General features: G+C 36.8%; 3 protein-coding genes across 3 annotated transcripts in view; 1 reads left to right on the top strand and 2 right to left on the bottom strand.

The window, feature by feature from the left end:
• The window catches only part of muskelin (muskelin 1), a 44,452-nt gene extending 34,614 nt beyond the window's left edge, over positions 1–9,838 (top strand). The window contains exon 16 of the transcript XR_016316838.1: positions 9,823–9,838. The gene's annotated coding sequence lies outside the window, so the exon portion shown is untranslated. The remainder of the gene's footprint in view (positions 1–9,822) is intronic.
• The window catches only part of Rich (Guanine nucleotide exchange factor subunit Rich), an 88,482-nt gene that overhangs the window by 22,672 nt on the left and 39,080 nt on the right, over positions 1–26,730 (bottom strand). The gene's annotated exons all lie outside the window — the stretch shown is intronic.
• Positions 2,024–26,322, bottom strand: BicD (Microtubule-associated protein Bicaudal D). Its single transcript, XM_089705176.1, has 12 exons — positions 25,945–26,322; positions 25,518–25,658; positions 17,403–17,627; positions 8,137–8,374; positions 7,710–7,864; positions 7,045–7,188; positions 6,394–6,649; positions 5,409–5,549; positions 4,824–5,003; positions 2,914–3,171; positions 2,451–2,617; positions 2,024–2,114 (listed from the first exon to the last, which is right to left on the bottom strand). Exons 1-12 carry the CDS (start codon positions 26,158–26,160, stop codon positions 2,040–2,042), a joined length of 2,196 nt encoding a protein of 731 aa, XP_089561302.1. The 5' UTR covers positions 26,161–26,322; the 3' UTR covers positions 2,024–2,039.

Raw genomic sequence — 26,730 nt, 5'->3', positions numbered from 1 at the left:
AATACATTCACGATGTCTGCTGCTAAGCTATATAAAATAATACTTGAAAAAAAAAATAATACTAAGTCTAATATTGGTAAGTTCGTCGTTAAGTACACGAAGATCTATCGTAAAAGCTAATGAGTTACATACTATAAACAATAAATGCAAGGGCATGGTCCTCGCGTCGCGGGCGACTATAATCGTCACCGCTAACACTTTTGAGCTACGCAAATAAATTATGCTACGAGAGTCAATATTGCAAAACATTCACTACTTCTCCGAGAACATTAAACTACGAAGTATACTTGAAGGTTAATGTAACAACTAGCTCTAAGCCTACACCAGTAAGACTACGGGCGAGCGCCCTCTACGTGGAACGGTTCACTAGCCTAAAAAAGACTCTAGGAGATAAAAACTACGCCACCGAACTACTCGTATCCCTAACACGGAAAGCTGCACTATCGATCGCATCCAACAACGTAAACAATAAAAATCGTAACACTTTTTAATAAATATTTTGTAAATTTTGTCTTATTAAATAGAACGCCGGCGGACCCCCGTGAGCAAAATTGAGCAACACCGAATCCTGAAGACTTTTCATATTTAATACGAATTAGTACGTAGATAGGAGATAAACGAAAGAAACAGGGCTATATGTGCGGGGGCCCGGGCGGGGTTGGACGCAGGTGGGACGGCTGCGGACACTAACGGAAACACTACGCATACAACTAGAACAAGATGGACGAAAGTAGACGCCGGAGGGCCACAAACACAACAAACGTATCAACTAGAACAGATTACATAGTCTTTTTGCGCACAATGGATGGAAGTCGATTTATTTCATTTTCTCTTTTTTGATTTCATCGTGGACGTTCTGAATACTCGTAAACGATTAGAGGTCTCTATATGTACACATATACCGCTCTTATAAATATGTATAATAATAAAAAATAACGTCGCGCGGTCCGCTTCTTTAGGTGGAACGCGATAAATAGAAAACTTCATTAAAATTCGCTGACCGATCCCGGTCGCGGTATAACGGCGAATAAATTCATTCGAGTAATAAAATACACCGATCGCGATACAAAAATAGTCGTCGAGCGTATAGAATTTGCGGGGCAAAATATATTTAGGGGTAATTCGATATGAAAATATTGGGCAAGGACAGGACGCGTGAGCGACAAGCTAACGTTCGCCGCCCGCCGGCCGGCAACGCGCGTCAGAACTTTTAAGAGTACACATTTTTCATTTTTTTTGTATGTTTTTTCTAATGAATAACATTCGTCTAAGCGTAAACTAGTATAATAAGTAAAATGTTGGATCTGACGCGCGTTAACCCTAAGGCGGGGGCTCACAGTGGGCAGGCGGGCGGCGAGTCTCACTCTCGCGGGGCGGCGCGGCTGCACAGTTTGACGGTTCCTTATCGCTCTCGCCGCGGCGCCCCGCGGGCCGGCCCGCCTCTTACATCTAAGATTAGGTTAGATTTTATAAAACGTACAAATAATTTATTCTAGAACGACAGTAAAAAGTCCACCGGTCGGTAGCCGACCGTCCGTAACGTGTAGTATAGAAGTATAAATTCGTTGCGCGCCGGCCGCGTGCGGGCACACGGGCGGGCGCGGGCGCACACCGCTCGCTCTAGCGCGATACGCGGTTTCTCGCACTAACACTCGAACTCCCGGACAATTAGAGCACAAACTGCGTCAGTTAAAAAGTCTCACAACGCAATTGTTGAAGTGAAAACTCCTTTAGCGGCGTTGAGCACTTTTTCTGTAATGGGTATAAAATCTTAAACTTGCGTCAGGACACGTGACCTGATCGAAAAAGTGTAAGACGGATACCATTCCAAAATATCAAACATGCTCAACGTTAATAATCAAGTTTTCACTTCTGCCGGCACTCCCGGAGTGCAACCCGTCTTTTTTTTCCCCACGACCTTGAGTCAAGGGTGGTAGTGGTATCCAGGAGTGGTGGTGGTGCGTGGTGCGTGGTGCGCGCTAGTGGTGCAGCAGCGCGCGCAGGGCGGCGGCGGCGGCCTTGAGCGCGCGCACGATTCGCTAGAAGTCCCGCGGCCGCGCGCGCGCAGTGCCGCCCGCCTTGGGGACGCGACGCGTGCGCATCTCGCGGTCCACCTGCACACACACACACAATGTATTCTTTATTATTAGCATTATAAGCACACTTTCACAAAGTCAAAACTATTTCAACCAAGTTAAGTTTTTTTTACCACACACTTTAAATATAAACATATTAACTGTACCTTTATGTTATGTAACCGAATGCTTTGGACGCGATTTTGATCCACTTTAACTGGCCAATTTTAATTCATAATTTGTCCACTTATCGAGGATCAATGACGATACAATAATTTCATTTGTTCATCTTATTAAAAGATTTTTTTTTATTATTTCTCGAGCTCGTTTGTGTGCACGTGTGTAACGTGTGTATGTATGTATGTACGTGCGCACCTCCAGCTCCTCGAGGCGCTGCGTGAGCGAGAGCTTCTGCTGCACGGCCAGGCGCAGCAGCTGGTTGAGCGTCTTCTTCTCCTCCTCCGCGCCCGCCAGCGCCTGCGTCAGCTCGTCCACCTGCGTCACGTACTCCTCGCACCGCGCCGCGAACATTGCGCGCAAACCTGGACAATTTCATACAATAATGATCCATACCAAAAATTGACAAAATTATTATGCCATCCCCCCCCCCCCTTTTTTTAAGTGGGGAAATCTTGCATAGATACCCACGGCTTCCGGGGAAAGGGCCGTGGGTTATGTCGGATTCCTACCGACCAAAACCCCAGTAGAATTTGTCCGTGACCCCATCAGCAGCTGCCCGCCTCCAGGCCAAGACAAACTAATCCCCCCCCTAATGTTTAGACAAATATTTGAAATTTATTATCCCACAATAATTACCACTTAATTGAACACTACTCACTCGAGAAAGTAGCAGCGTCCTCCTTGAGCAGCCTCAACTCGTTCCTCAACTTGAGCATCGTCTCCGTGACTATCGTCTTCTCTGTCTCGTACTTCGACTTGAGGTTGGCGAGTGCGACCTCCGCCGTGTTCTTGTTCGACTTGAGCACAGTGCGTAGTGTCGCTATCTGTTCCCGCTTCGTTGAGAGCAGGGACTTGAGTTTGATCACTTGTTCCTGTAGCTCGCCTAGCTCCGCGCCGCGTTCTTCCGATTCCATCACTGTGTACGAAAGTTTTGATTAGTTTATGGTAGAGAACGAAATATGGATAAAAAAATGTAAGAAGTGAAACTTCTTTATGACCTTATTTTTCAAAAAATAATTGCAAGTTTACAGAAATACGTCGAATCACGCGTGGTAGGGATAAGAAAAAGATGGCGCGTAACGGAAAAATGTCACGCGTAACGAAAAAATGTTACACTAAATTTTTTTCCAACCCCGATAAAGAAGTTTCACTTCAATAAAAGAACAGTAATGCACCTCTTATCATTACCTAACATGATATGTATACTATACTATATTGATTCTATTTTACTTTTTTTACCCTTACCTTAAAATCAAATAAAACTACAATTAATTCAAATCACTATCACACTAACAACAACAAAGTCTAAAGAACTATTTATGGTCTAAGGCTCTCCTACTATTACTTATTTTCCAATAATGCGAAAGCGTTAATAGTAAACTCATTTTACCCATATTGACCTATAAACCTATTAACGCAATCGCAATCTAACTATACTCACTAATTACCAGTTGTACACAATCTACAAAGGAATCTACAAGAACAGGACATATCTTACATGGGGTGTTCACATAACGTATTGCAACAAAAGAATGCACGCAACAAAGCTTGAACGCAGCGACTCTCTCATATCGAACCCGTTCCGTGGACTCTTCTTCTGAACACTACTTCTCTTAAAGTACAAGCTCTTGCCATGCAAAACTGCGTCTTTCCACACTGCGTGAAGGTTTATATCGCATCGCAGGTAGTTAGACTTTCTAGCGAACACAAAAGGGGAATTTCTAGATGGAAATGATATATTTGGCTTCGATATACACTGTTGTATGGACACATCCCGTCTTTTTAAACGTTTCGCGTCAAATCTTTCTTCAATATCTGTTTTGTATTGAGCTATTTTTTCAAAATGATTTGCAATTTCCTTAACAGTTTTCCCTTCACAGACATTGTTTTTGAATGCTGTTTTGTGTTTAATTTCGAGACAATTTAGTTGTGTTAAAAGATCGTTAAGTTTCTGTCTTGTCTCTGAGAATCGTAGCTTTGCGTTGCTCTGCTCTTTGATTATTTTAATTGGTTCGTAAATAACACTTCTTGCTTTCAAGCTAATATTACAGGATGTTGCGTCTGCGGGAAGGAATGATAAATAAAAAGGGTGGAGAAAATCGGGAAAAATAATGCAGGTAGATTTGTTAGAAGGAGAAATAAAGATTAAGTTGTGATTGTAGGGTTGCTAATCTGGTAAACGGAAATTATTTGAATATAAATTATTAAATGCTGCCGAATCTGAATCAACTATCATGCAACTTTAGAAGAATTGTAGGGCTAAAAAAATTAGATATGAAATGTATTGTCCTAGTATATGAGTCTATTGCCGAGCGCCTGTCGAGAACGAAGCACGTAGGTATAGCTCGCGTGTCGTCCGTTTGTATGAAATTACAATACTGTTAGATAGTATTGACGTGGCGCAAGTGCTTACAGTAAGTGTATACGTGTGTATGTGCGCTTGTGTGCAGCTCGTGTATAAATACAACGAGTGTATGTGTGCACTGACCGATCTGGTGTAATATACGAATGTGCATCTATAATGTATGTGGGTGCATGTTTGATTTATGTGTGTGTATATGTACTGACCGGGCTGGTGACGGTGTCGCGAGTCGAGCGCGGTATCTAATGCAGCTCGCAAGTGAGTGAGTTGGTCGAGTAGCGTATCTGCATATCGTGCTACACTGGCAGCTGCACGTAGTCCTTCTAGCTCGCCAGCGGCTAGCGCCAGTGCTTCTTCGTCCCCGCCGCGCCCTTCCGCTCCTGCACCTGCTTCAAATACATATGTTAAATCAATAAGATACATGTGTAACGGTAAATCTATAAAAATGTGGTAAAAAAAAAGAATAAATAATATTTCAGTAATTTATATGAGGTGTTTTTATGTCGATTCGATCATAATTCAATTAAATGCAACTATGTCAATAGTTTTTAAGTACGTATGTGTCAAATCGAATTTATGAACCAAATTAATAATAATAAAAAAGAGCGTGTGTGCCGAGCACACGTGTCAGATGTGAAACTTCTTTGGCAAGATTCAAAGATACCATACCAAAATCGTCGCCTTCCCCATGCTATGACGCGACCTTGAAATTTTACTCTTAACGCGCCCAAAGAAGTTTCACTTCGAGAAGTCCGAAATATTCAAATAACATTGATATAAAAATGTCTGACCGTCAGTCTGGTGTGCGTGCTCGAGCAGCAGGCGCTCGGGCTGCGTGCCGTTGACGGCGCACACGTGGTGGTACAGCTGCGCCAGCGTCTCCGCTGCCGAGGTTAGCGCAGGCGCAGCTGATGAGAGCGCACGACCCGCTCCTGGAAACATATAACAAATTCTACTATTTTCTTACGTAAGTTGATGAGCGGAAAATAAAATACGATTCCATATAATAATAAAACAGAAAAAGTTGTTAACTCGCGGGAAGATTAGAAGTGTTTTTTAACACACACATTTGACATTTTTTGTATACTAAATCGTATACATGGTGTATATATGTTCGTGTGTATCCACACGTGTGCGTTTGTACGCGTATTTAAATTGTATGCGCAAGTATGCAAACGCACGTTGCTATGCGTGTGTATGAGAATGTATGTGTGCGTATCTCTATATGAATAAGTGTGAGTATACAAGATTGCATATCTCTTGGTCTTAGATCCGAATATAGGTCGACCTGTACCGGCGTGATAATAGAATTTTATAATAAATGTAGTCCATTAAAAAATCTGTTAAAGATGGGTTGACTGAAAAAATCCTGGACAGGACATTTTAATTAATTTTTAAAAAATATTTTTTTTAATTAATTGCAGTACTTATCAAGATAATAAAAAAAATTATAAGCTGTTTTATAACAAAATTGTTTATTGTCTCAACACTGCATTATTAAAAAAATAAAGATTTTTTTAATAATTAACAAAAAATATCCTGTCCAGGATTTTTTCAGTCAACGCAACTTTAATAGATTTTTTAATATACTACATTTATTATAAAATTGGTCTCATTCTATTATCACGCTGGTGAAGGTCGACCTATATTCGGATCTCAGACCACTATATAAGTACGTATGTGTATTCATGTGTGTATTTCTTTATATGAGTACGTTTGTATATGCATGTGTGCATATCTTTATGTACGTGTGTACACGCATATGTGTGCACTGACCGCCCGCGATGGCGCGCAGCAAGTCCGCGTCGGCCTGCAGCGCGGCGCAGCGCAGCTCCGCGTCGGCGGCGCGGTCGCTGAGGCTGGCGAGCGCCTGGCGCTGCAGCGCGGCGGGCGAGCCGGCGGGCGCGGGCGCGGCGAGCAGCTCGCCGAGCGCGTCCGCGAGCGCGCCCACCTCGCCGCCCGACACGCGCCACCACGTCAGCCACTTGGCGGCGCGCGCGCTCACACCGCCGCTCTCCAGCTTCTCCTCCTCCTATTTAGACACACGTACGCGACATTAAAACAAATGTAATTTCAAAAACACTCAAAAATGCATGTTATGTTTGTCTGTAATGGGATGTACATCATGCATGCTAATTATGTCACATACACAAAATATATTACATATAAATATAAAATGTACATCTGTTGGCAAATCAAATAAATAAAAATAAAGTAAACATTTCAGGATTTCATTATTAAAAACACTGTCTATTTTATCAATCCAAGCTTCAAATATATATTTTTCAAAAATCTGATCATACAGTTTTACTTTTCATTAAACCGACCTCATCACTCCTTTTCTAATTTTCAATACTCCTCATTTCCGGATTTCACCTCCGCCCAGCTGTCACCCTGTATATTCCAATAATAAAGTCGTCCACTCACGAGCGGTCCGCACTCCTTGTGCAGGTGCTTAAGCGCGGACACACGTGAGGCGGCGCGCTGCAGGCCCGCACGCAGCGCCGTCGCCGCCGCGCTCTCGCTCTCCGCGGACGATTGGGCGCTGCGCAGCGACGTCGACAGTTGCGCCTGGAAACAATTATTGGATATGAAAAAGTAAATCAAATCAAATCTGTTTATTTGCTGTATATTATAGTCATACAAAGGTGTTAATATATGTACAATATTTATATCACATATTGGCAGTATATTGTAAATGGCGTGCAAAAATTTTTTGAAATTACAAATTAAATTATTAATAATAATATAGGTACACATTAATACATTCAATTAATTAAAAAAAAGACAATAAATTACAAAATACATACAAAAGTATAGTAACAACATGCATTTAATTCAAATGACAACTTTTTTGTTCAAATAAAATATTTCGTGTGTATTTGATTCCAATAAATAAGATAGAACGCAGCGCAGATAGATATATTGTTTTCTATAAAACTAAATTTTTATCATGAATTTAAAGACGATATCAACAATTTTAAACAGATATTTCAAAATCCATCCAATATAAATTCTGTAGCAAGTAAAACGTCCGGCATTGTATACCCAAACAAATTGGTCCTTCGAGACCTACATATAAATCAACTTACATTCTCATTGTGTGCCTGTTCGAGCTGCTTCTCGAGCCGCGATATCTCATGCAAGTGGACCTCAGAGAACAGATCAGCATGATGGTCTACCGCCAGCTCCGCACCACCAGAACCGCCCGCTTCGCCCTCGTCCTCTGTGCCTTCATCTGGCATACCTGGAAAATAGAGAAAATAACATGAGCCTTTTTCAAATGGACAATAAATTGTGTAGAAACAAATAAGAAAATAATATGCGTTTCGGTAAATGATTAAAACCATTAAAGTAAGTTTTTTTTTATTTATTAATAAATAAATTTACTTGTTATCTAGCAGTGATTCATAGACATTTTGAGACAACTCGAATTCCTTACAGAAATAAACATAATGCTACGAATTAGCATTATGTTTATTCCTTGATTACTCTAAAATCAGTGTGTATTATATTTACCTCGTATGCTGTACGCCAAATTTGTGATGTTATACGCGGCTTCCCTACTAAGATGTGCGTCGAGTTCCTTCTTGGCGGCGAACTTAGCTTCCCTCTCCGCTTGCAGCGCTTCAAGCGCTTCAGTGAGTTGCCGTTCAGCGATACGCCGCAACGCCGCTGTTTCGTCAGCGGCTGCGCGCGCGTTTTCCGCTTCTTCCCGCAACTGTCTGACTTCATGTTTCAAGCCTTCGAATTCAACCTAAAATTAATGTACTATTAGTGTTTTGTTAATAAAAATTAAAAACTGATGGAATTCAATTTTATTTTATTTCATATATCCTCCTTCCCCGTGGCTCTTCTCTTTTTTTCTGGGAACACAGGATAAGTTGATTGCTTGGGTCGTTTGATATTTAATGCATAGTAAAAGGGCAATTGCTTCACTTTAACCCATTTAAGTTGCGCCCTAAGGCCGCACAATTCACTCTTAATCATACTCAATTGAACAAATCAATTGCTATAGACAATTTACAACTCCCAAGTTAATGTTTGTTCAATTTTTAATAATTGCTTGTAAAATCATTAAATCAAATTTTTATAGAACAAATCGAATCATAATGAGTGTACGGGCTAGCCGTACATCCTGACTCAGCGCTTTACACGATCCTATTTCATTATGGTGACAAGAACATCTTCACCCAGTTGGTCTGCGCTCGCGGCTCGTGTAAAGCGCTCGGGGTGTACGCGCTATATCAATTAATCTCATTATCAACTATCAAATATATCAATATATCATATTATCATCATTAGTTTATAGCAATCAACAATAAAGTGATCAAAGGCAATAACTTGTTTTACATCATCAGTAGAAACTATCAAACTATCAATTTATCAGCTAAAGGAGTGTATGGGATATCATACCATATCAATCAGCAGCCCATACATCTCTCTTTTTGGTTCTTCGAGCGAAAAATAAATATCATTTTAATCATCATAAGACTCTCTTTTTGGTCCTTCGCAGCCTTGGACCTCGCGTGTGGACATATTGTGTGTGTGATCAGTGTTGTGTTAGTGTTCACAAGTGAGGATTAGTATCAAGCAGTGAGTCTTTAAATTTTTTATCATGTCTAACGCCGAAGATTTGCTTCAAAATCAACAACAACTATCAAATACCATCGAAAACATTTATAGTAATTTTAAAAAGGATGGCGCGGAAAGGAAAACCTTCGATTACATAAAAAGAAGGTTGGATGTGCTAGATAGACACTGGCACGAATATCAAGAGAATCATAATGCTTTATGTAATATCGAGGTCATAAGATCTCATAGTTATTTTGAAAATAATGAGTTTGAGTTAGCGCAAGATAGATATAAATATATCAGGGGAGTAATTTCTAATTATAATCAAGGCAAAGAGGAAAGGCCTAAGACACCGTTATTACAACCTGCTAAACCTCTCGGTGTCCCAGGGATCTCTCAATCTCAGTCATCTTCTAAGGTACTAACTGATCAAATAATAAGTAGCAAAACTGACGAAATGATTCGTAGACAGATAAGTTATTTTAAGGCTTTTGATCATACAATATCAAATATCATTTTGGATGATGTTAACGAAAAGTGGGAATTCGATCATTTATTAAAATCAATACAGTCGCGCTGGTCTCTAATAGACTCTCTCCATTGGGAGTTGGACAGTGAGCTTGGGGGTAGAAACTCGGAATACGAGAATACCTTTTTATCATATGAACAAAAATATAACGATATCATCAAATCGCTTAACAAAAAATTATGGTCTATATCACATAGGGAACAATCTACACCACATATAGAAATACCAGTATTTAGTGGTAATTATCATCAGTGGTGCTCTTTTAAAGATGTATTTAAAGAAACGATTCACGACAATCCATCATTATCATCGGCGCAAAAAATGCAATTCTTGAAAACAAAAGTTAGAGGAGAAGCTGAAAGGCTTATTCAGCATCTACCAATAACCTCGGATAATTATTTAATATGCTGGGATATACTTAATAATCGCTACAATAACAAATCATTAATTTTCCGTTCGCATATTGATATTTTATTGAATATACCTGTCGCTCAACAAACATCATTAAATCATATCAAACGGATACATGATACGACCATAGAAACTATCAACGCTATCAAAAACTTAGGTGTCGACGTAGGATCGTGGGATCCATTAATCGTACATTTAATCGCCCAGAAATTGGACTCCGAGACGCATAACGCATATATCAATACTTTAAAACAGCCTCGAGAATTAGCAACATTAAAAGAGTTTTTAACATTTCTGGAGAACAAATTTACATCATTAGAGTCATTAAAAAAGAAACCTGAGATCAAGAATTCATATCAACCATTTTATAAATTAAACAAAAATTTTATCAAGACATCGTTTCCCACAAGCAATAAATTTATTTCCCATTCCCATCAAAATCGCAAACAAGAAGACCCATCAGTTCCCATCAGTTCGCAGAAACATCATAAATGCGAACTTTGCAAAACCAACGAGCATTGTCTGTTTTACTGTAATAAGTTTTTGAATATGACACCGCCAACAAGACGCGGCACGGTTACAAGATTGGGTGTATGCGAAAGTTGCCTCTATTCACACAATGGTAAACCATGTTTTTCTGAAAAAAGATGTTTGAAATGCCATGGGAAGCATAATACTATCATACACGAGGCGTATGAGATTTCCATTCCTAGTTCTTCGAAAATAGCAAGCCAGGGTTATCAAAAACATGAGCCGCAACAGGTGCAGAGGAATGCTCACGTTTCGATGCAACGTGAAACACCTGAGATTCTTTTAGCGACAGCCATATTAAAAGTACAAGCAAACGACGGGTCATTTATCAAAATGCGGGCTTTAATTGATCAAGGTTCTCAAACCTCACTTATCACAGAACACGCTGCTCAAATTTTAGGACAACCTCGACAACAATGCCGTGGTGTAATTTCAGGTGTCGGTATCAAGGAGAGCAATTGCAAGGGTGTCATATCAATCACATGTGCATCAATTAACAATCATTTTCAATTTGAAACGGAAGCATATATCATGAAAAACCTAGTGAATAACCTGCCTAATAGCACTTTTTCGAAGCCATTTTGGCCGTATATCAACAATATCAAATTAGCCGATCCCGACTTCAATATAAGTCGCCCGGTGGACTTGCTATTAGGGGCAGATATTTATTCATTAATTGTTATGGAAGGAATTTGTAAAGGTAATAATAATATGCCTATAGCACAAAACACACAGTTGGGTTGGATTTTGATAGGTAGCGTGAAAACTTTACAATGCAACGTCGTCATCAATAATTTGGAAGAAATTCAAAAATTTTGGGAAATCGAGGATATCATTGAGGAGTCGCAATTATCAACCGAAGATCAACAATGTATCAACTACTACAAAAATACAACAACAAGGCGGGAAGATGGCCGTTACGAGGTTCGTCTTCCAATGCATAACAATTATTCGGAAAAATTAGGAGAGTCAAAATTCAAGGCTGTAGCGCAATTTAAATCGTTAGAAAAGAAATTTATCAAAAACAATAACATTCATACACAATATAAATTATTTATGCAAGATTATCACTCAATGGGTCATATGATACCGGCCTCTAATACGTCTAAGCCAGAGTGTTTCAATACTCATCATTGCGTGCGTACAGATAGCGACATAAATTCGAAATTTCGAGTTGTGTTCAATGCATCATGCAAAACTTCATCAGGATACAGTTTAAATGACCTTATGCAAAAAGGTCCGAATCTTCAACAAGATTTACAGTCTTTAATCATTAAATGGAGACAATATCAATTTGCTTTTACTGCGGACATAGAAAAAATGTTTCGTCAAATTTGGCTACACCCGGAAGATCAGAAATTATTAAAAATAGTATGGCGGGACTCTACTTCGGAACCTATTCGTGAATATCAACTCACGACGGTTACTTATGGTACGAAAGCAGCTCCATTCCTAGCTATGATGACCTTAAAACAGCTGGCTAGTGATGAGAGAAATAATTATTTACATAGCTCCGCAATCGAAGTCTTAGAGAACTCATTTTATATGGATGACGTCATACACGGTTGTCATTCCATAGAGGAAGCTAAGATATTACAAAACGATTTAATTAAGTTATTGCAATCAAGTGGCTTTAACTTACGTAAGTGGAAATCAAATACTACGGAATTATCACAAAATATAAAAGAATCCAATATCAATTCTAGTGATTTTAGTTTTAAACAATCAGAAACAACAAAAACGCTAGGATTAGGCTGGAATCCCGAAGAAGATATTTTTACATTTCATTCGCAACTAGAACCCTTGAAATCATCAAAAATAACAAAAAGAATGCTTTTATCAGACATATCAAAATTATTCGACCCTATCGGATGGCTATCACCGTTATCAACAAAATTAAAAATTATTTTTCAACAAATATGGGCGGCGCATATAGGATGGGATGATCAAATACCAGAAGAAATATATAAGGAATGGATCAAAGTTAGAAACGATATTAGCGTGATCAAAGATATAAAACTACCACGCTGGATTCACACCCGTAATTGCGATAGTATCGAGTTACATGGGTTCTGTGACTCGTCTATGAAAGCATATGCATGTGTTATATATTGCCGTGTAAATAAAGGTGAAGATTCACATATAACATTATTGGTTGGAAAAACGAGACTTGTGCCCACTAGCAAGGTCGTTACATTACCTAGATTAGAATTAAGTGGAGCATTACTTTTATCAAAATTAATGAATAAGGTTAAGGAATATTTTAAGGATCATGATATCAAAATGTATGGATGGGTTGACAGTACAGTAGTTTTAGGTTGGTTAAATGGAGATGCAGCTAGATGGAAAACGTTTGTGGCAAACAGAGTGCAGCAAATAACGAAGGTCATGCCTCCAGATTGCTGGCGGTATGTCAAATCAGAAGAAAATCCTGCTGACTGTGCAAGTCGAGGTTTATCAGCATCACAATTGAAGGATCATTCTTTGTGGTGGCAAGGCCCCAAGTGGCTATCAACATTTAGTGATCAAAATAATAAGGTCACAATATATTCAACAGATCAAGAGTTGAAAGTATCAAAACAAGTTACCGCTGCGGTAACAAATCATCATAATAATTCTATCATACTAGATATATTATCAAAACACAGCACATTCCGTAAGGCTGTGCGAATTGTTGCATGGATGTGTAGATTCACCAACAACAAAAATAAATATCAAAGTTATTTATCAGTGGAGGAATTGAAACGTGCAACATTGATTATTATCAGAAATATTCAACAGTTATCATTTGAAAGGGAAATATCAGATTTAAGAAGTGGTAATAATATACATAGGAAAAGTAAATTGTGTGAATTAAATCCTTATATCGATCAACAACAAATCACCAGAGTAGGGGGAAGGCTGCGACATGCTTACCTTGACCCTGACATGAAAAATCCTATCATCATACCGAATAACAGTCATCTCTCGAAATTATTAATTAATGAAGCACACCAATCTACTTATCATGGAGGTGCTAGGCTAACATCATCATATTTGAGGCAGAAATATTGGATTATGGGTGGCTATAGGGCTGTTAAAAAGATAGTACGACAATGTATCAAATGTAGGAGGCATAATCCCACCAAGCATCATCAAATTATGGGAGATTTACCAGCTGCTAGAGTAAACCCATCAAGACCCTTCTACAACGTGGGAGTCGACTATACAGGTCATGTATTTATCAAATCAAACGCTGGAAGAGGTATCAAGACAACAAAAGGTTACATTGCAGTATTTACTTGTATGGCCACCAAGGCTGTACACCTGGAACTGGTATCAGATTTATCAAGTGCAAGTTTTATATCAGCCCTGCGTAGAATGTCAGCTCGCAGGGGTAAGCCTGGTCACATCTATAGTGATAACGGCACTAATTTCATAGGAGCAAATAAAATATTACAGCAAGAATACGATGAAATACTCAAAATATTTAACACACAATTTCAATCAGAGGTGGCGGATATGGGCATAACATGGCATTTTAATGCCCCATCTTGGCCTTCAGCGAGCGGTCTTAGTGAAGCAGCCGTCAAAAGTCTCAAATTTCACCTTAAGAGGGTGGTTGGCGAGCAACGATTAACATACGAAGAATATAGTACAATACTAGCTCAGCTGGAGGCTTGCTTAAATTCAAGGCCACTCTGTGCTTTAACAGAAGACTCCGAGGAGCTCGATTATTTGACACCATCACATTTTCTAGCCAGCGGTCCAGTATTATCAATATATGAAACAGAGAGAGATCTACGAACAAGATTACATTTAGCACAAAAAATATTTCAAGACATATGGAAGAGGTGGCAACATGAATATTTAACAAATTTATCAACGAGAAGCAAGTGGAGACAATCAAAAGATAATATCAAATTAAATGACATTGTAATCATTCACGACAGCAATCTTCCCGCAGGAAAATGGCCTTTAGGGCGAGTGGTAGAGTTGCATCCTGGTAGTGATGGCTACGTGCGTGTGGTCACATTAAAAACTAAAAATGGATATATCAAAAGACCTATCATAAAGTTATCAATTTTACCCGTCAATCAAGAAGAAACAGTATCAAACAATCATACAACCACGAGAAGGAGAAATCAAAAATACAATTTTGCAACCGTCGCAACAACAATTCTTCTATTTTTTATGACATTATTTACAAACACAATCGCCTCATATAATATCACTCCGCTACAAAATAATACAAGTTTATTTTTCGACGACATTGCAAAAATGCATTTAATAACAGATGACTGGAGACTCATTGTTTACTACGACATGAACCCGTATTGGCATGGCGACATGGCGTCTCGCAAGTATTTAGAATACTTAGAAACCATCTGTGTTAAGATAAAACAACATTCACAGTGCGAAGGTATCATGTATCAATTAAATCACGAGTACTCCGAGCTACAACATTACAATAGATTGTTGCTAGATCAGCGTCTGGACGGGCACGCGCGCAGACGGCGCGGCCTTATCAACGGGGTAGGTTACGTCGCTAATCAGTTGTTTGGAATACTCGATAGTAACTTTGCCGAACAGTACGAGAAAGATATCGAATTAATTAAAGTAAATCAGCGGCACATGGCTAGTTTATGGAAAAATCAAACTTCCGTTGTAGAAGCGGAATTTAATCTTATCAAAAGAATTGAATCAGTTATGCAAAATCATCATAAAAGCGTTACCAAAAAGTTAAATGAAATCGACATTGCAATGGGCGTATTGCAGTCGGAGATGCAAAACAACACCTATATCAGTGAATTTACTATGACAGCGATAATCGTTAATAATATTTTAATTAAACTTAAAAGCATTCAAGGTTATCTATTAGAAACTATCACAGATATATTTAATGGAAAATATAACATTCAATTTTTAACCCCCAAGCAACTGCAGGAAGAGTTGAACATAATATCATCCCAATTATCAAAAGATTTATCACTACCCACTGACCCCACGAATCCATCAAGTATTTATAAATTGCTAAAGATCAAAGCTAGATTATCAAAAAAGTTTCTCATATTCGAAATATCAATACCTCTAGTCACTAGAGATACATATGATTTACTCAAGGTCATTGCTATTCCAAAACAATTTGAAAAAAATATGATCAGTATAGTACCTATTAGCGAATACCTGGCGCTAAATATAAAGAAAGACTCATTCATAATGCTATCAGAGATCGAATTACATGTTTGTGAGAATCAAAACATAGAGACAATGTTGTGTCGTATTAACAAGCCTATTTATCATTTTAATAGCGAAAAGGACTTATGTGAGAAAGCAGAAAACTCCAACAGCTGTCTAACTGTTATGAATAAATGCAAGAATATTTTAGTTTCAATCAACAAGCCCAATAAATACTTTTATTTTTGCTGCAACAATTGCCAGTACAAGATATTATGTGAACAAAAACTTATGGCCATCCAATTAAATAACACCGGAATCATATCAATTGATCAAAATTGTTTGATAAAATCATCAGAATTTTATATTCAAACTTATAGAAAGAAGAACAATATATTGCAAATAACACCTGATATGAACACATCATGGTTATCACCTATCAATAATTTAATAAATTTATCATTAACGGACCTGCCAGCCGATGAGAGTACAAATAATATCACATCAAATATTATCAAGATTGAAGAGCAAATTAACAACATCAAAAAGATTGATCCAGTCATCGATGGTATATCTTATCACGATATACATCATTATGCGATGATTTATCTCGCCATGGTCACCATACTGGTTATCGGTGGCATCTTATTCTGGCGGGCAAGGCGGCGAGCACGGGGCTCACCGTCTCAACAACAGCAGCAGGGGTCTCCCGCGCGAGCTAGAGGCTCGCCACTACAGCAGTCGCCGGTGTCGTCGACGCGAGCCAGAGGCTCGCCTCTCCAGCGGCCGCTGGGGCCGGTGGCGCGAGCTAAGGGCTCGCCATTGCAGCAACAAGTGTTAGTGAAAAGTGATAGTGAAAGTGCAAAAAGCAAAAAGTGTGATCGGTCCACTTCCCCAAACAACACTCTATCAATGTTCAATGTATAATCTCCCCCTGTGTTTAGCATTTAAGATCATATATTGTAATATCATCATCATTAGAGATAAGTTCTTATTGTTTATCACCTTGTTTAGTTTTAGATCATTATCATATCATCAATATCATCTTTTTGGCCTGGGAGCATGTACGGGCTAGCCGTACATCCTGACTCAGCGCTTTACACGATCCTATTTCATTATGGTGACAAGAACATCTTCACCCAGTTGGTCTGCGCTCGCGGCTCGTGTAAAGCGCTCGGGGTGTACGCGCTATATCAATTAATCTCATTATCAACTATCAAATATATCAATATATCATATTATCATCATTAGTTTATAGCAATCAACAATAAAGTGATCAAAGGCAATAACTTGTTTTACATCATCAGTAGAAACTATCAAACTATCAATTTATCAGCTAAAGGAGTGTATGGGATATCATACCATATCAATCAGCAGCCCATACAAATCATAATGAGAATGCATTTTATCAATTAGAAAACCATTATAAGATAATAATTGGATTCCTAAACTTACAAACATAAAATGTAGTCAATTTTGCAAACTTTCTCCCATTTAAATTCACGTGGAAAATACGAGATATTCACACACTTATCTGACTTCTTCACTTTTAAAACCTGACCTTAGTCGCTCCTTCACTTACCTGTGACGATCTTAACGCGGAGACTTGCTTCTGCAGCGATATATTCTCGTCTTCCAAGTCCCCGATGTCCGACAGAAGCCGCTGCTCCCGCTGCCTCGCCTCCCGCAGCTCCGCACGGAGCGCCGCCCGCTCGGACTCACGGGTGGCCTTGTCGGCGCCCAGTTCTGAACTTTCAGCTAATAGTCGATCCCGTTCGCTGATAACACGCTCTAGCTCGTGACGTAGCTGGAAATTGAGAGTTGTGTGTTATTCTAGAAAATGCACAAGATGTAGAGATAGTTGAGTTTGAAAAGAAATAGGTAGGGGAAAGGTTTGTCTACGGCATGGATGATTTTCCCTTTTGTTCCAATCAATGTTAAAATTAAATAATGAATGTTCGGCTTCATTCTTTTTTATATCAATCTATTCCTATATCTATCAGCATAAACTATCGTTGTAAACTTTTTATAAAATATTCAATCTCATTAAACGAAGGGCGCAATAAAATGAAAAATTATGATACGATAGAACGCAACTTAATATCAATAAAATACTATAAAATACAACTACGTTTGTAAGTATGGATGTATGGATGTTTGTTACTCTTTCACGCAAATACTACTGAACCGATTACAATGAAATTTAGCACACATATAGAGGGTAACTTGGATTAACACACAGGATAGGTTTTATCCCGAAAATCCCACGGGAACTATGCGGGTTTTTCTTTGAAAATGCGGGCAAAGCCGCGGGCGGAAAGCTAGTACGTCATAATATTAAATAGAGCATATTTTAAAAACAAAACATAAACAATGAATAAAGTTTACAAGGAATAATGCCGTTATAATGCTTCAGTGACCTTTCGAGATTTCTTAGAAAATCTGAAGTTTAGGAGCTCTCAAATGAATCCTTGTTAGTTCGCAACTTTTGTTATATTCAAACGATAATAAAAACGAATACAAGCGTCCCAGAACACAATTTACTGTTCAAAAGAAAACTTCACAAATCAAACACGAAACCGTACTTTGCAACATCTGTTATTCATGAATACTCATTACTTTGCATTTTAAACTCGAACTGAAGTCGAAATATGAAATGTGAATTGTGAACGTTTAAATTTTGTGAATACAAAAATTCACAGGTGAACAATCGCCAGTTGTAATTAAATACTCACGAAATTCACCATCAGTGTAATGAAAGTACTCTATTTAATTTTAGCTTCAAATGCAAAGTTTAAGTCAAAGAAAATGAGGTCAACTCTTGATGTCTAGAATGTGTTTTTAATATTTTATACGGTTTTATTTTATACTATGTCATGATGAATATCGTACCTACTACAATGTTTTCTCATTAAGATTTCCTTACTCATTTCATAAATTAGTTCAGTGTTTAAAAAAAACATTCAACACATAAATACCACGTGAGTCATAATTTAAGTTTTTGAAAGCAAGTTAAAAAAAAAAACAAAAAAAAACAAAAACAAAAAACAAAACAAACCACCCAACCCAGTTTTTTTTTTTGAGTAAGTACAATTTATAGAGTACGGTGGTGCAATTTTATAAACGACTATATAGAAGTAGATTATAAAAATTAAATTAACTGTCTGCATTTTATAGGCATCAAAACGCTATAATCCCAACGAGATTCACATTCTAAACTTGACCTAAAGCATATCAAATTAAGGCGGATAATTAATCGCTGAGGTTAATGCAATTTGTCCACTATGGCCGTGTGATAGAGCTCAATAGGTCATTCGATTAGCCTAACCTGTCCGACGACGTAGCACTTAGTTGATTAGTGTCCAATTTTAGCCTAGGCGCGGCCCGGCAGGGTGCGACTGACAGTTATTAAATTTTCATTTGGAAGGCAGGAAATGTTGGTAACATTTTTTAAAATAAATCGTACGTTTAGTCGCGCTTTTTATAATGCTAGGGGTTATGTATACTCATATCATAAAGAGAAAGGATTTTAAATATTTTTAATTGTAACGAATGAAGTCAAAAACTACTGAACCAATTTCATAAATTTTTGAGAGGCTATATTTTATTTTTGTCTTATCCTGGACTAAAGGTATTTTTTTTTTATTTTTAGGTATTATTTTTTCTTGTACGACAGCAATCTATTTCGACAAATTCAAAAAATCGAGAGCAGTGATACTGAAATCCATGAGCAGCATACAGATTGAAAAGCCGTATAAATGACAAAAAATCAATCGATTTAGCCATAAAAAAGTAATGTTTTGACAACTCATACCTCGAGTCGTTTTGAGGCAGCGATTCGACGTAATTTGTACCGCAGCTTTTTTAGATGTTTTAAAACGTACATAACAATATATATATATATATATATATAGGTACGCAGTTTAACCATTGTTATCCATAGGTATCCTATTTAAATTATAAACGACCTTAATAACTATCTTATTTAGGCATGGTAAAACATGGTGAATGTTACTCATGGAAAATTTTGAACATGCATCATGCATGCAAAAGGTATAATGTCGAGAAGTCATAACAACCTCTCATGTAAAAGGCAATGAATGTGTAATTTGGGAGTCCATTGAATGCAATACATGAATTTCATTCAAATTATCATGCATAATTCAGAGCTCGACCTAGCGCTCTCATCGAACAGAGTACCGGTGTCGAGAGTCATTAACATCGCGAAACGAAAATGTTTGCATTTTCTAACATATTTTAAATCGAAATTGATGGAGGAATATTTTTAATAACACTTTTAATGAGAATGCCGCGGATACTTGAATGTATGAAAGCGATCCAGCTGTCTTCATAATGAATCGGTTTTAATTGGACATTGTACGCGCGGGTAATTCGGGAGCCGTGTTTTAGTCTCTGGGGAGCTCTTATTGCATATTAAATCCCCTTCACATCAACTTAGCTGGAATATGCTCGAGCACAAATACAAATACATAATTAAAGCAATAGCAATGCACTTATGTTTTACTACCTACAAAAATTTTCATTTAAGAAGACCTGCACAATGCAAAGTATGGGAAAGTAATAAATATACCTTTGTGGAATGAATATTTACTTAGCTGGCGTATTTCCAAGTCAAATATTCTAACATCTCTCGTACCCAATTAAATTAAAATATGTTTACCATTCCAAAGCATTTCCTTCATATTTGTATAATGATGTTACATCCAACATACTTTTCTCAATATAGAAGATTTATCGTAAGAGAACTCGAACTTAATTATTTAAGCTGATTAAGCTTATTTTTTTATGCAATAGATGAACGCTTTGCCCAAGTTTAACCAATAATAGTCCTTTTAAACAATGAACTTATTTTTCTCAAAGTATACCTATTTCCCAAAAGGATACCCTACCATACGTGCATCAATCTAGCTCTTTCTGAACAATATTCGCGAATATTACATAGCACATTTATAAGTAAGATTTTAGCTCACGACCGCAACCACAGTGTCAGCTGATGAACAATATATCCCGGGTGTAAATGATACTGTAGAGTCGAATTACTTGATTGCTGATATATCTTTATTCTATTGATGGATAGCCTTGAGTGCCAAATACTGCTGGTGTCAAATTTAACTTTTTTAGGAGGAAGAAAAATTTATTGATAAATGTGGCAATTAACGAAAGGTTTACTGAGAATGAACTAACACGAAAGTATAGTGAAATGTTTATGCCATGAAAACGTAACAATTAAAAAAGCAAAATGATAGCCATGAATTTCCTTATAGGTAAATGAGTTTGCAGCTATGTAATAATAAATGTTATATAAATTTCCAATTTTCTTTAAACTTCTCATTACTATTAAATTCTCAGTTGAAGTTAAGATGAGTCGAAACTGGTGTCAATTCTAAGAGTGAAAGTTTTCTTCATTATGAAAATTGAATCAATGTTTAACCGACCACATCTCATATACTTCACGAAGCACCCGCAATTGCTAAAATAATAATTAACGAACACAAAATTCTTTACTGTAGGTACGTTTCACCGTATGTTTCAGTTTAAAGATTGTCCTATACTTTTCCTCAAATATTCTTTAACAGATACGGACTCCTAATCTCAAAAAAGCACGTATTAAAGTATGCAAATTGTGCAAAATTAGATTCCGCACGTCCCTGCCTGCAACAGAATGGAGTCTGGCTAATAAAATCCCAGCTAACTTTGTTATCTCGCTGACTCACTACATTTCCATCGATAAGGCAATCACGTCACATTCACATCGCCATATGTGACGAAATACGATTGTTATATGTACTAAAAACGCACGCAGTAAGGTATTTAAAGTTCTTTAAATGTTTTAATTTTTAAATTCTCCAAATATATAAATAATCGTGCGTTTTAGAATGTAAATTTGTTTTACTCTAATACCACTTTTTTACTACTGATAATTAAATGATTCTGTGATCAACAGATTAAAATTATACGTTGTATACTGACATAAAATGCATTCCAATAAAGGTCCTTTGAGACCTTTGACCCGAGACAAATAATACCGTCAGTCATAAAGAGCCGCATAGAAACAGTTAATCGGGTGTCCCGCCCTTTCACTGTAACGAGTCAAAGTCAGTCTGTGATGGCGTTATTTTAAGTGCATATCCATCGCTACAGAGGACGGAAGGCATTATGGTATCCATGCAACTTGCAAGATGCACTCAATGAGTCAGCAATAAACCAACTCAAGTGATAACAAAATTGACCTGGATGTTCGAAACGCTCAAAGAAAATCGTGCAATTTTCAACAATCCTTAATTAGAATCAATTTAGCTGAAGAACGGAATGCGAATTTTTTATCAGTATCGTCTGAAAGTGATTAATAATAGTAAATTATGGAGATTGTACGTATTTCTATTCGTGGAACTGCTTCCGATTTTTCAAATTCAGTTACATTTATGTACTTTTAGCGTGGTAGATTGTAGTCAAGATGAATTAACGAGCGCATAATAATGACGGCTAAGTTTAATAGGACATGTAATCAAAACTTTGAGCGGGGACTTAATTAGAAATTAAATAGATCACTATAATTCATATTAGATCACACATATGATGAAAGATGTAAAGCGACGTGCAGAACATGTATGGATGTGGGATTTAAGGTGACGTGAATAATTTCAGTATTACGAGAAATCTCGATGTTTAGACTATAAATGGAGCTTGAAAATAATTGTTTTGGCCGTTCTCCAACAAGCAAACGTCAACAGAGTTCCATTAACCATGTCAACATAGCAGGCGCAAGTTTGACAAGTGCCTGCGACAGGACGTGCTGAATTACATGTACATAACAAACAATGTTTTGCAAACAGTACCTCTTCACCTTCGCTCATTTTGCGATAAATGATGACAACATTGACGCACTATAAGCAACCCACACGAAAATCTACACGTTCGAATCGAGCGACACTTTAACAGCACAATCACAGCAAAATTCATAAACTTCGCACCATTGAGTAGCGCGGGAACATGTGAATCAAGGCCGGGTGAATAAAAATGTATTTCTGGACCAGCACTATGGACAAAACGTTGCGCTTACGCCATTCGGGGCGTTACATCACGCCGTATAAAAGTCCTTTTCGTTTGTTGAAAAGCGATTAATATTACGGTGATTATATCCGAGCTAATCGCGGCGATATAGGTTATGAACTCTACTGATAAAACGATCTTTTTGTAAGATGTTACAGTGCGTTCTAAAACAAGGTCCCGCGCATACTGGTCGGGGTCTCGGGATGATTCACATCAATTGCTCTCATTTCATTAGACGGACGTAATTCGTCAAAAGTGTCTGCCTAAACCGACTACTAACAAGATAATGACGATGACTAGATTCACAAAAAATTATTCAAAATCCCAAATAGGTATACCTATACAATACATACTAAAATATTAAAAACAGGAAATATTTTTTATTTTTGTTGAATATGCTCCAAAACTATTGGACCGATTTGAAAAATTCTTTCATCAGCAGAATATTACATTATTTTTGAGGAAATTAAATTACATTATATTTTTATCCCATATCGAACACGGAGGTTGCAAGGTTTTTACGAATTAACCCAAAAAAGGCGCGATCGATTTTCAAAATTCTATAATCATTAGAAATCTACGTTTCCTATTTTTTATCCTGCATCACCCCCGCCGATGTGACTAGTTCTTTATAATTTTATACTATTGGGAACCCTTTATAACGAATTACGTACATATAGGTATATTATTAGAGCCGTAACTAGTTATCAGCTGAAGGATTTAACTGGATATTTTTGTTTAACCGCGGTATTCAAAGAATTCGCGAGCAATAAAAAAAATACTTTTGCAATATTTTACTGTTATTTTTGAATAGGTATGATAAATTAAGTTTAGAGGATGTAAAAAAACCAGTGACACACTAATACGTAAGAGCAATGCTGTGTAGCATAATTTTGAATTAGATGTCTATGGATTATTGTATTACTTAAATCTTATGAATTGTCTAAACGTTCTATTATTATTTTCTATAAAAGAACCTTTTTGTTGCAATTTATCACAAAACTACTCAACCAATAAAAAAAAATTAATAAGTATCAGAGTAACATTAACTATTTTTAAAGTGAAACTTCTCTAGGCGCGTTGATTGTAAAATTTCAAGGACGCGTCATGGCAATACCGTCACGCCATGGATTAATGAAGATTAAAGAAGTTTCACTTCTGACACGTGTGCTCGGCACACACGCTTTTTTTATTTTATCCGATTTAAGTGATAAATGATAAATAAGTTAATAATATAATAAAAACCTTTACCTACTTGTACATTTAATTGGGATGTTGTATATAAAAATTCCTCAACCAGAAATGATTGATGAGGAGTGATTTTTCAAGAAAAAGAAAGTGGCTACAAAAGAAAATTTGCTCACATCAGCTGTATTCTTTCTAAATTAATTTAGTTACCAATTTTGCGCATTTTGCAATAATATTTAATATATGCAATATAATTCATGAGAGTCTTATTCACAAATAACTTCTGAGAATATAATTATTATATGTATATGAATGGCATGATAAATTTTTGATTACGCTTTTTGAGAAAGAACTAAGAAGTGAATTAAAACAAAAAGTTGAATGAAAACTTTTGTGAATTCATTTAATAATGTTCTATGTAATATTATCAAAACTAGAATCTTCAAATAAATTTTTTGGTGATTTTTAAAAAAGAAATCAGTAAATAACTTCACTTTATCAATAATTATACCCTTACTAGCGGTCCGCCCCGGCTTCGCCCGTGGTACATGTTTACGTTTTCTCTACATAAAAACCATCCTCGTACTTCAAGGAATATAATAAAAAAAGAATTATCGAAATCGGTTCAGCCGTTCTCGAGTTATGCGCTTACCAACACATTTTGCGATTCATTTTTATATATAAGATTATCAATATTCAATAGCAACATGTGTGCGAACATACTAGATTCTTATAAGATTAATTTCTCAAATGGACACAATAAAATAGACAATGTAAAAAAGTTCAGGAAAAGAACAAATCTGTTAATTAAAAACCTTTAGACGTTAATTAACTAATGGATTGTTTAATAACTATCCATCGGATTAAGTTATTAAATAACTAGCTTCCGCCCGCGACTCCGTCCGCGCGGAAAAATTAAGAAAAAATAAGATTTATTTTTTTTCTACGTATTTTTCCGGGATAAAAAGTATCCTATTTTATGCCCAGGATAATAAGGTATAATTGTACCAAGTTTCATCGAAATCGAACAGTTAGTTTTCACGTGATGCCTTCACATACAGACAGACAGACAGACAGACACACAAAAATTTTTTTAATCACATATTTGGGTTTGGTATCGATCCAGTAACACCCCCTGCTATTTATTTTTTCAGTATTTTCAATGTACAGAATTGACCCTTCTACAGATTTATTATATGTATAGATATAGATTTAATACACGTTATATTTCCATGCAACCTTAAGATCTTAGTTTTAAATGCAGTTTACAGCTTAAATTTACTGATTTCATATTAATTTTAAATGGTGTCTTTATGTAAATAAAATTAACCAAATTGTATAAATGATTTCTGTTATTACTTATTAAATTAGTATAAGTTTAGTAAACTTCTAGTATCAAAGATAAATTTGATTTATTTATAATTATTATAGAATTTACCTGTTTAGATTCACCCTCCAGTTCAATAATCTGTAGGGTGAGGGAGCTTTCCATAGCAGCGGACTCATTGAGGAGGGCATTTTCTTGTTCTATACCACTTTGTGTAGTCACTTTTTGTGTTGTGTCAAGTTTCATCAAAGCCTAAAAATTATTTCAGATATTAGTTGTGAATTAAATTCTGTAGCTCAACTATAGGGTATATGAAATGATCTCTAATTTGCATAAATTATATCTATGCCTGGCATAATTTATAGCAAATTAACTTTTGATTTGCTTAACCAGTGTAAAAAGAAGCTTCCTAACTTTTTAGCCAAACTTCCATACATGAGGAAATACATAAAAATACAATTTAAAGTTACCGTTTGCACATTAATGTACTCATTAAGGCATGAAAAGTGAAAATACTACGGTATGTAGGCCATCTAACCTCTTGTGTGATATCCAATTCGTGTTTTGTGTTCTCGTAGAGGCTCTCTAACTCGTCGCATCTCTGTTGCAATGCACTTTTCTCCTCAAGCAAAACTAACCCCAGCTGTGCCGACTGGATCTTCTCGCTACTTGCCTGGTCGAGTTCTCGACTCAACCTTTCGATCTCCGCCTTTAGCTCAGCGATAGATATACCGCTTTGAGCCGTGTCTGCCATTTTGACAGTAAGGCGGTTTCCTAGTTAAATCTTCATAAACAAAGTAAATAATTTCATAAAAAACAACGTTAAAACGTGTAAAATCAATGTTTCTTTCTACATTCTCCTAACAAAAGTATTGTAACGTCTTGACAGTTCACTGGATTCGACTTCGACAGGACACAGGTGCTAAAAAGTGACTATGACAAAGCACAGACTACAAGAAAATAAAATGACATTAGGGAATGCAACGATTGCCAGATATTAAAAAGAAGTTTTATTCATTTTTGCGATAATAAATAATTGATAATAATATTTAAAATGTGTTTGAATACATACTGTTTATTAAAAAAAACCCATATTGCACAAAAGAAGATTTTTCATCCCAATAATAATTCTTAAAGAATGTGCACACAATTAATGTGCACCACCTTAGGACTGCGATATTTTGGCATGTGGGCATTTAATTAATGTTTAAGCCACATAAGCAATGTTCACGCAAGTTAGTAGTAAGTAGTTACACATTATCGCGTGGCTGCTGCTTTACCAAATTGCATCGCCTATTTTCTATGTTCTGTTTTCTTTTTAGAG

The sequence above is a fragment of the Colias philodice genome, chromosome 16, assembly GCF_061535455.1.
Source record: "Colias philodice isolate Cphi_HAF_F1 chromosome 16, ilColPhil1 Martin Lab GWU primary, whole genome shotgun sequence".
NCBI lineage: Eukaryota > Metazoa > Arthropoda > Insecta > Lepidoptera > Pieridae > Colias > Colias philodice.
Note: the sequence above shows the minus strand (reverse complement) of the source record. Positions and strands in the feature narration are given on the sequence as shown.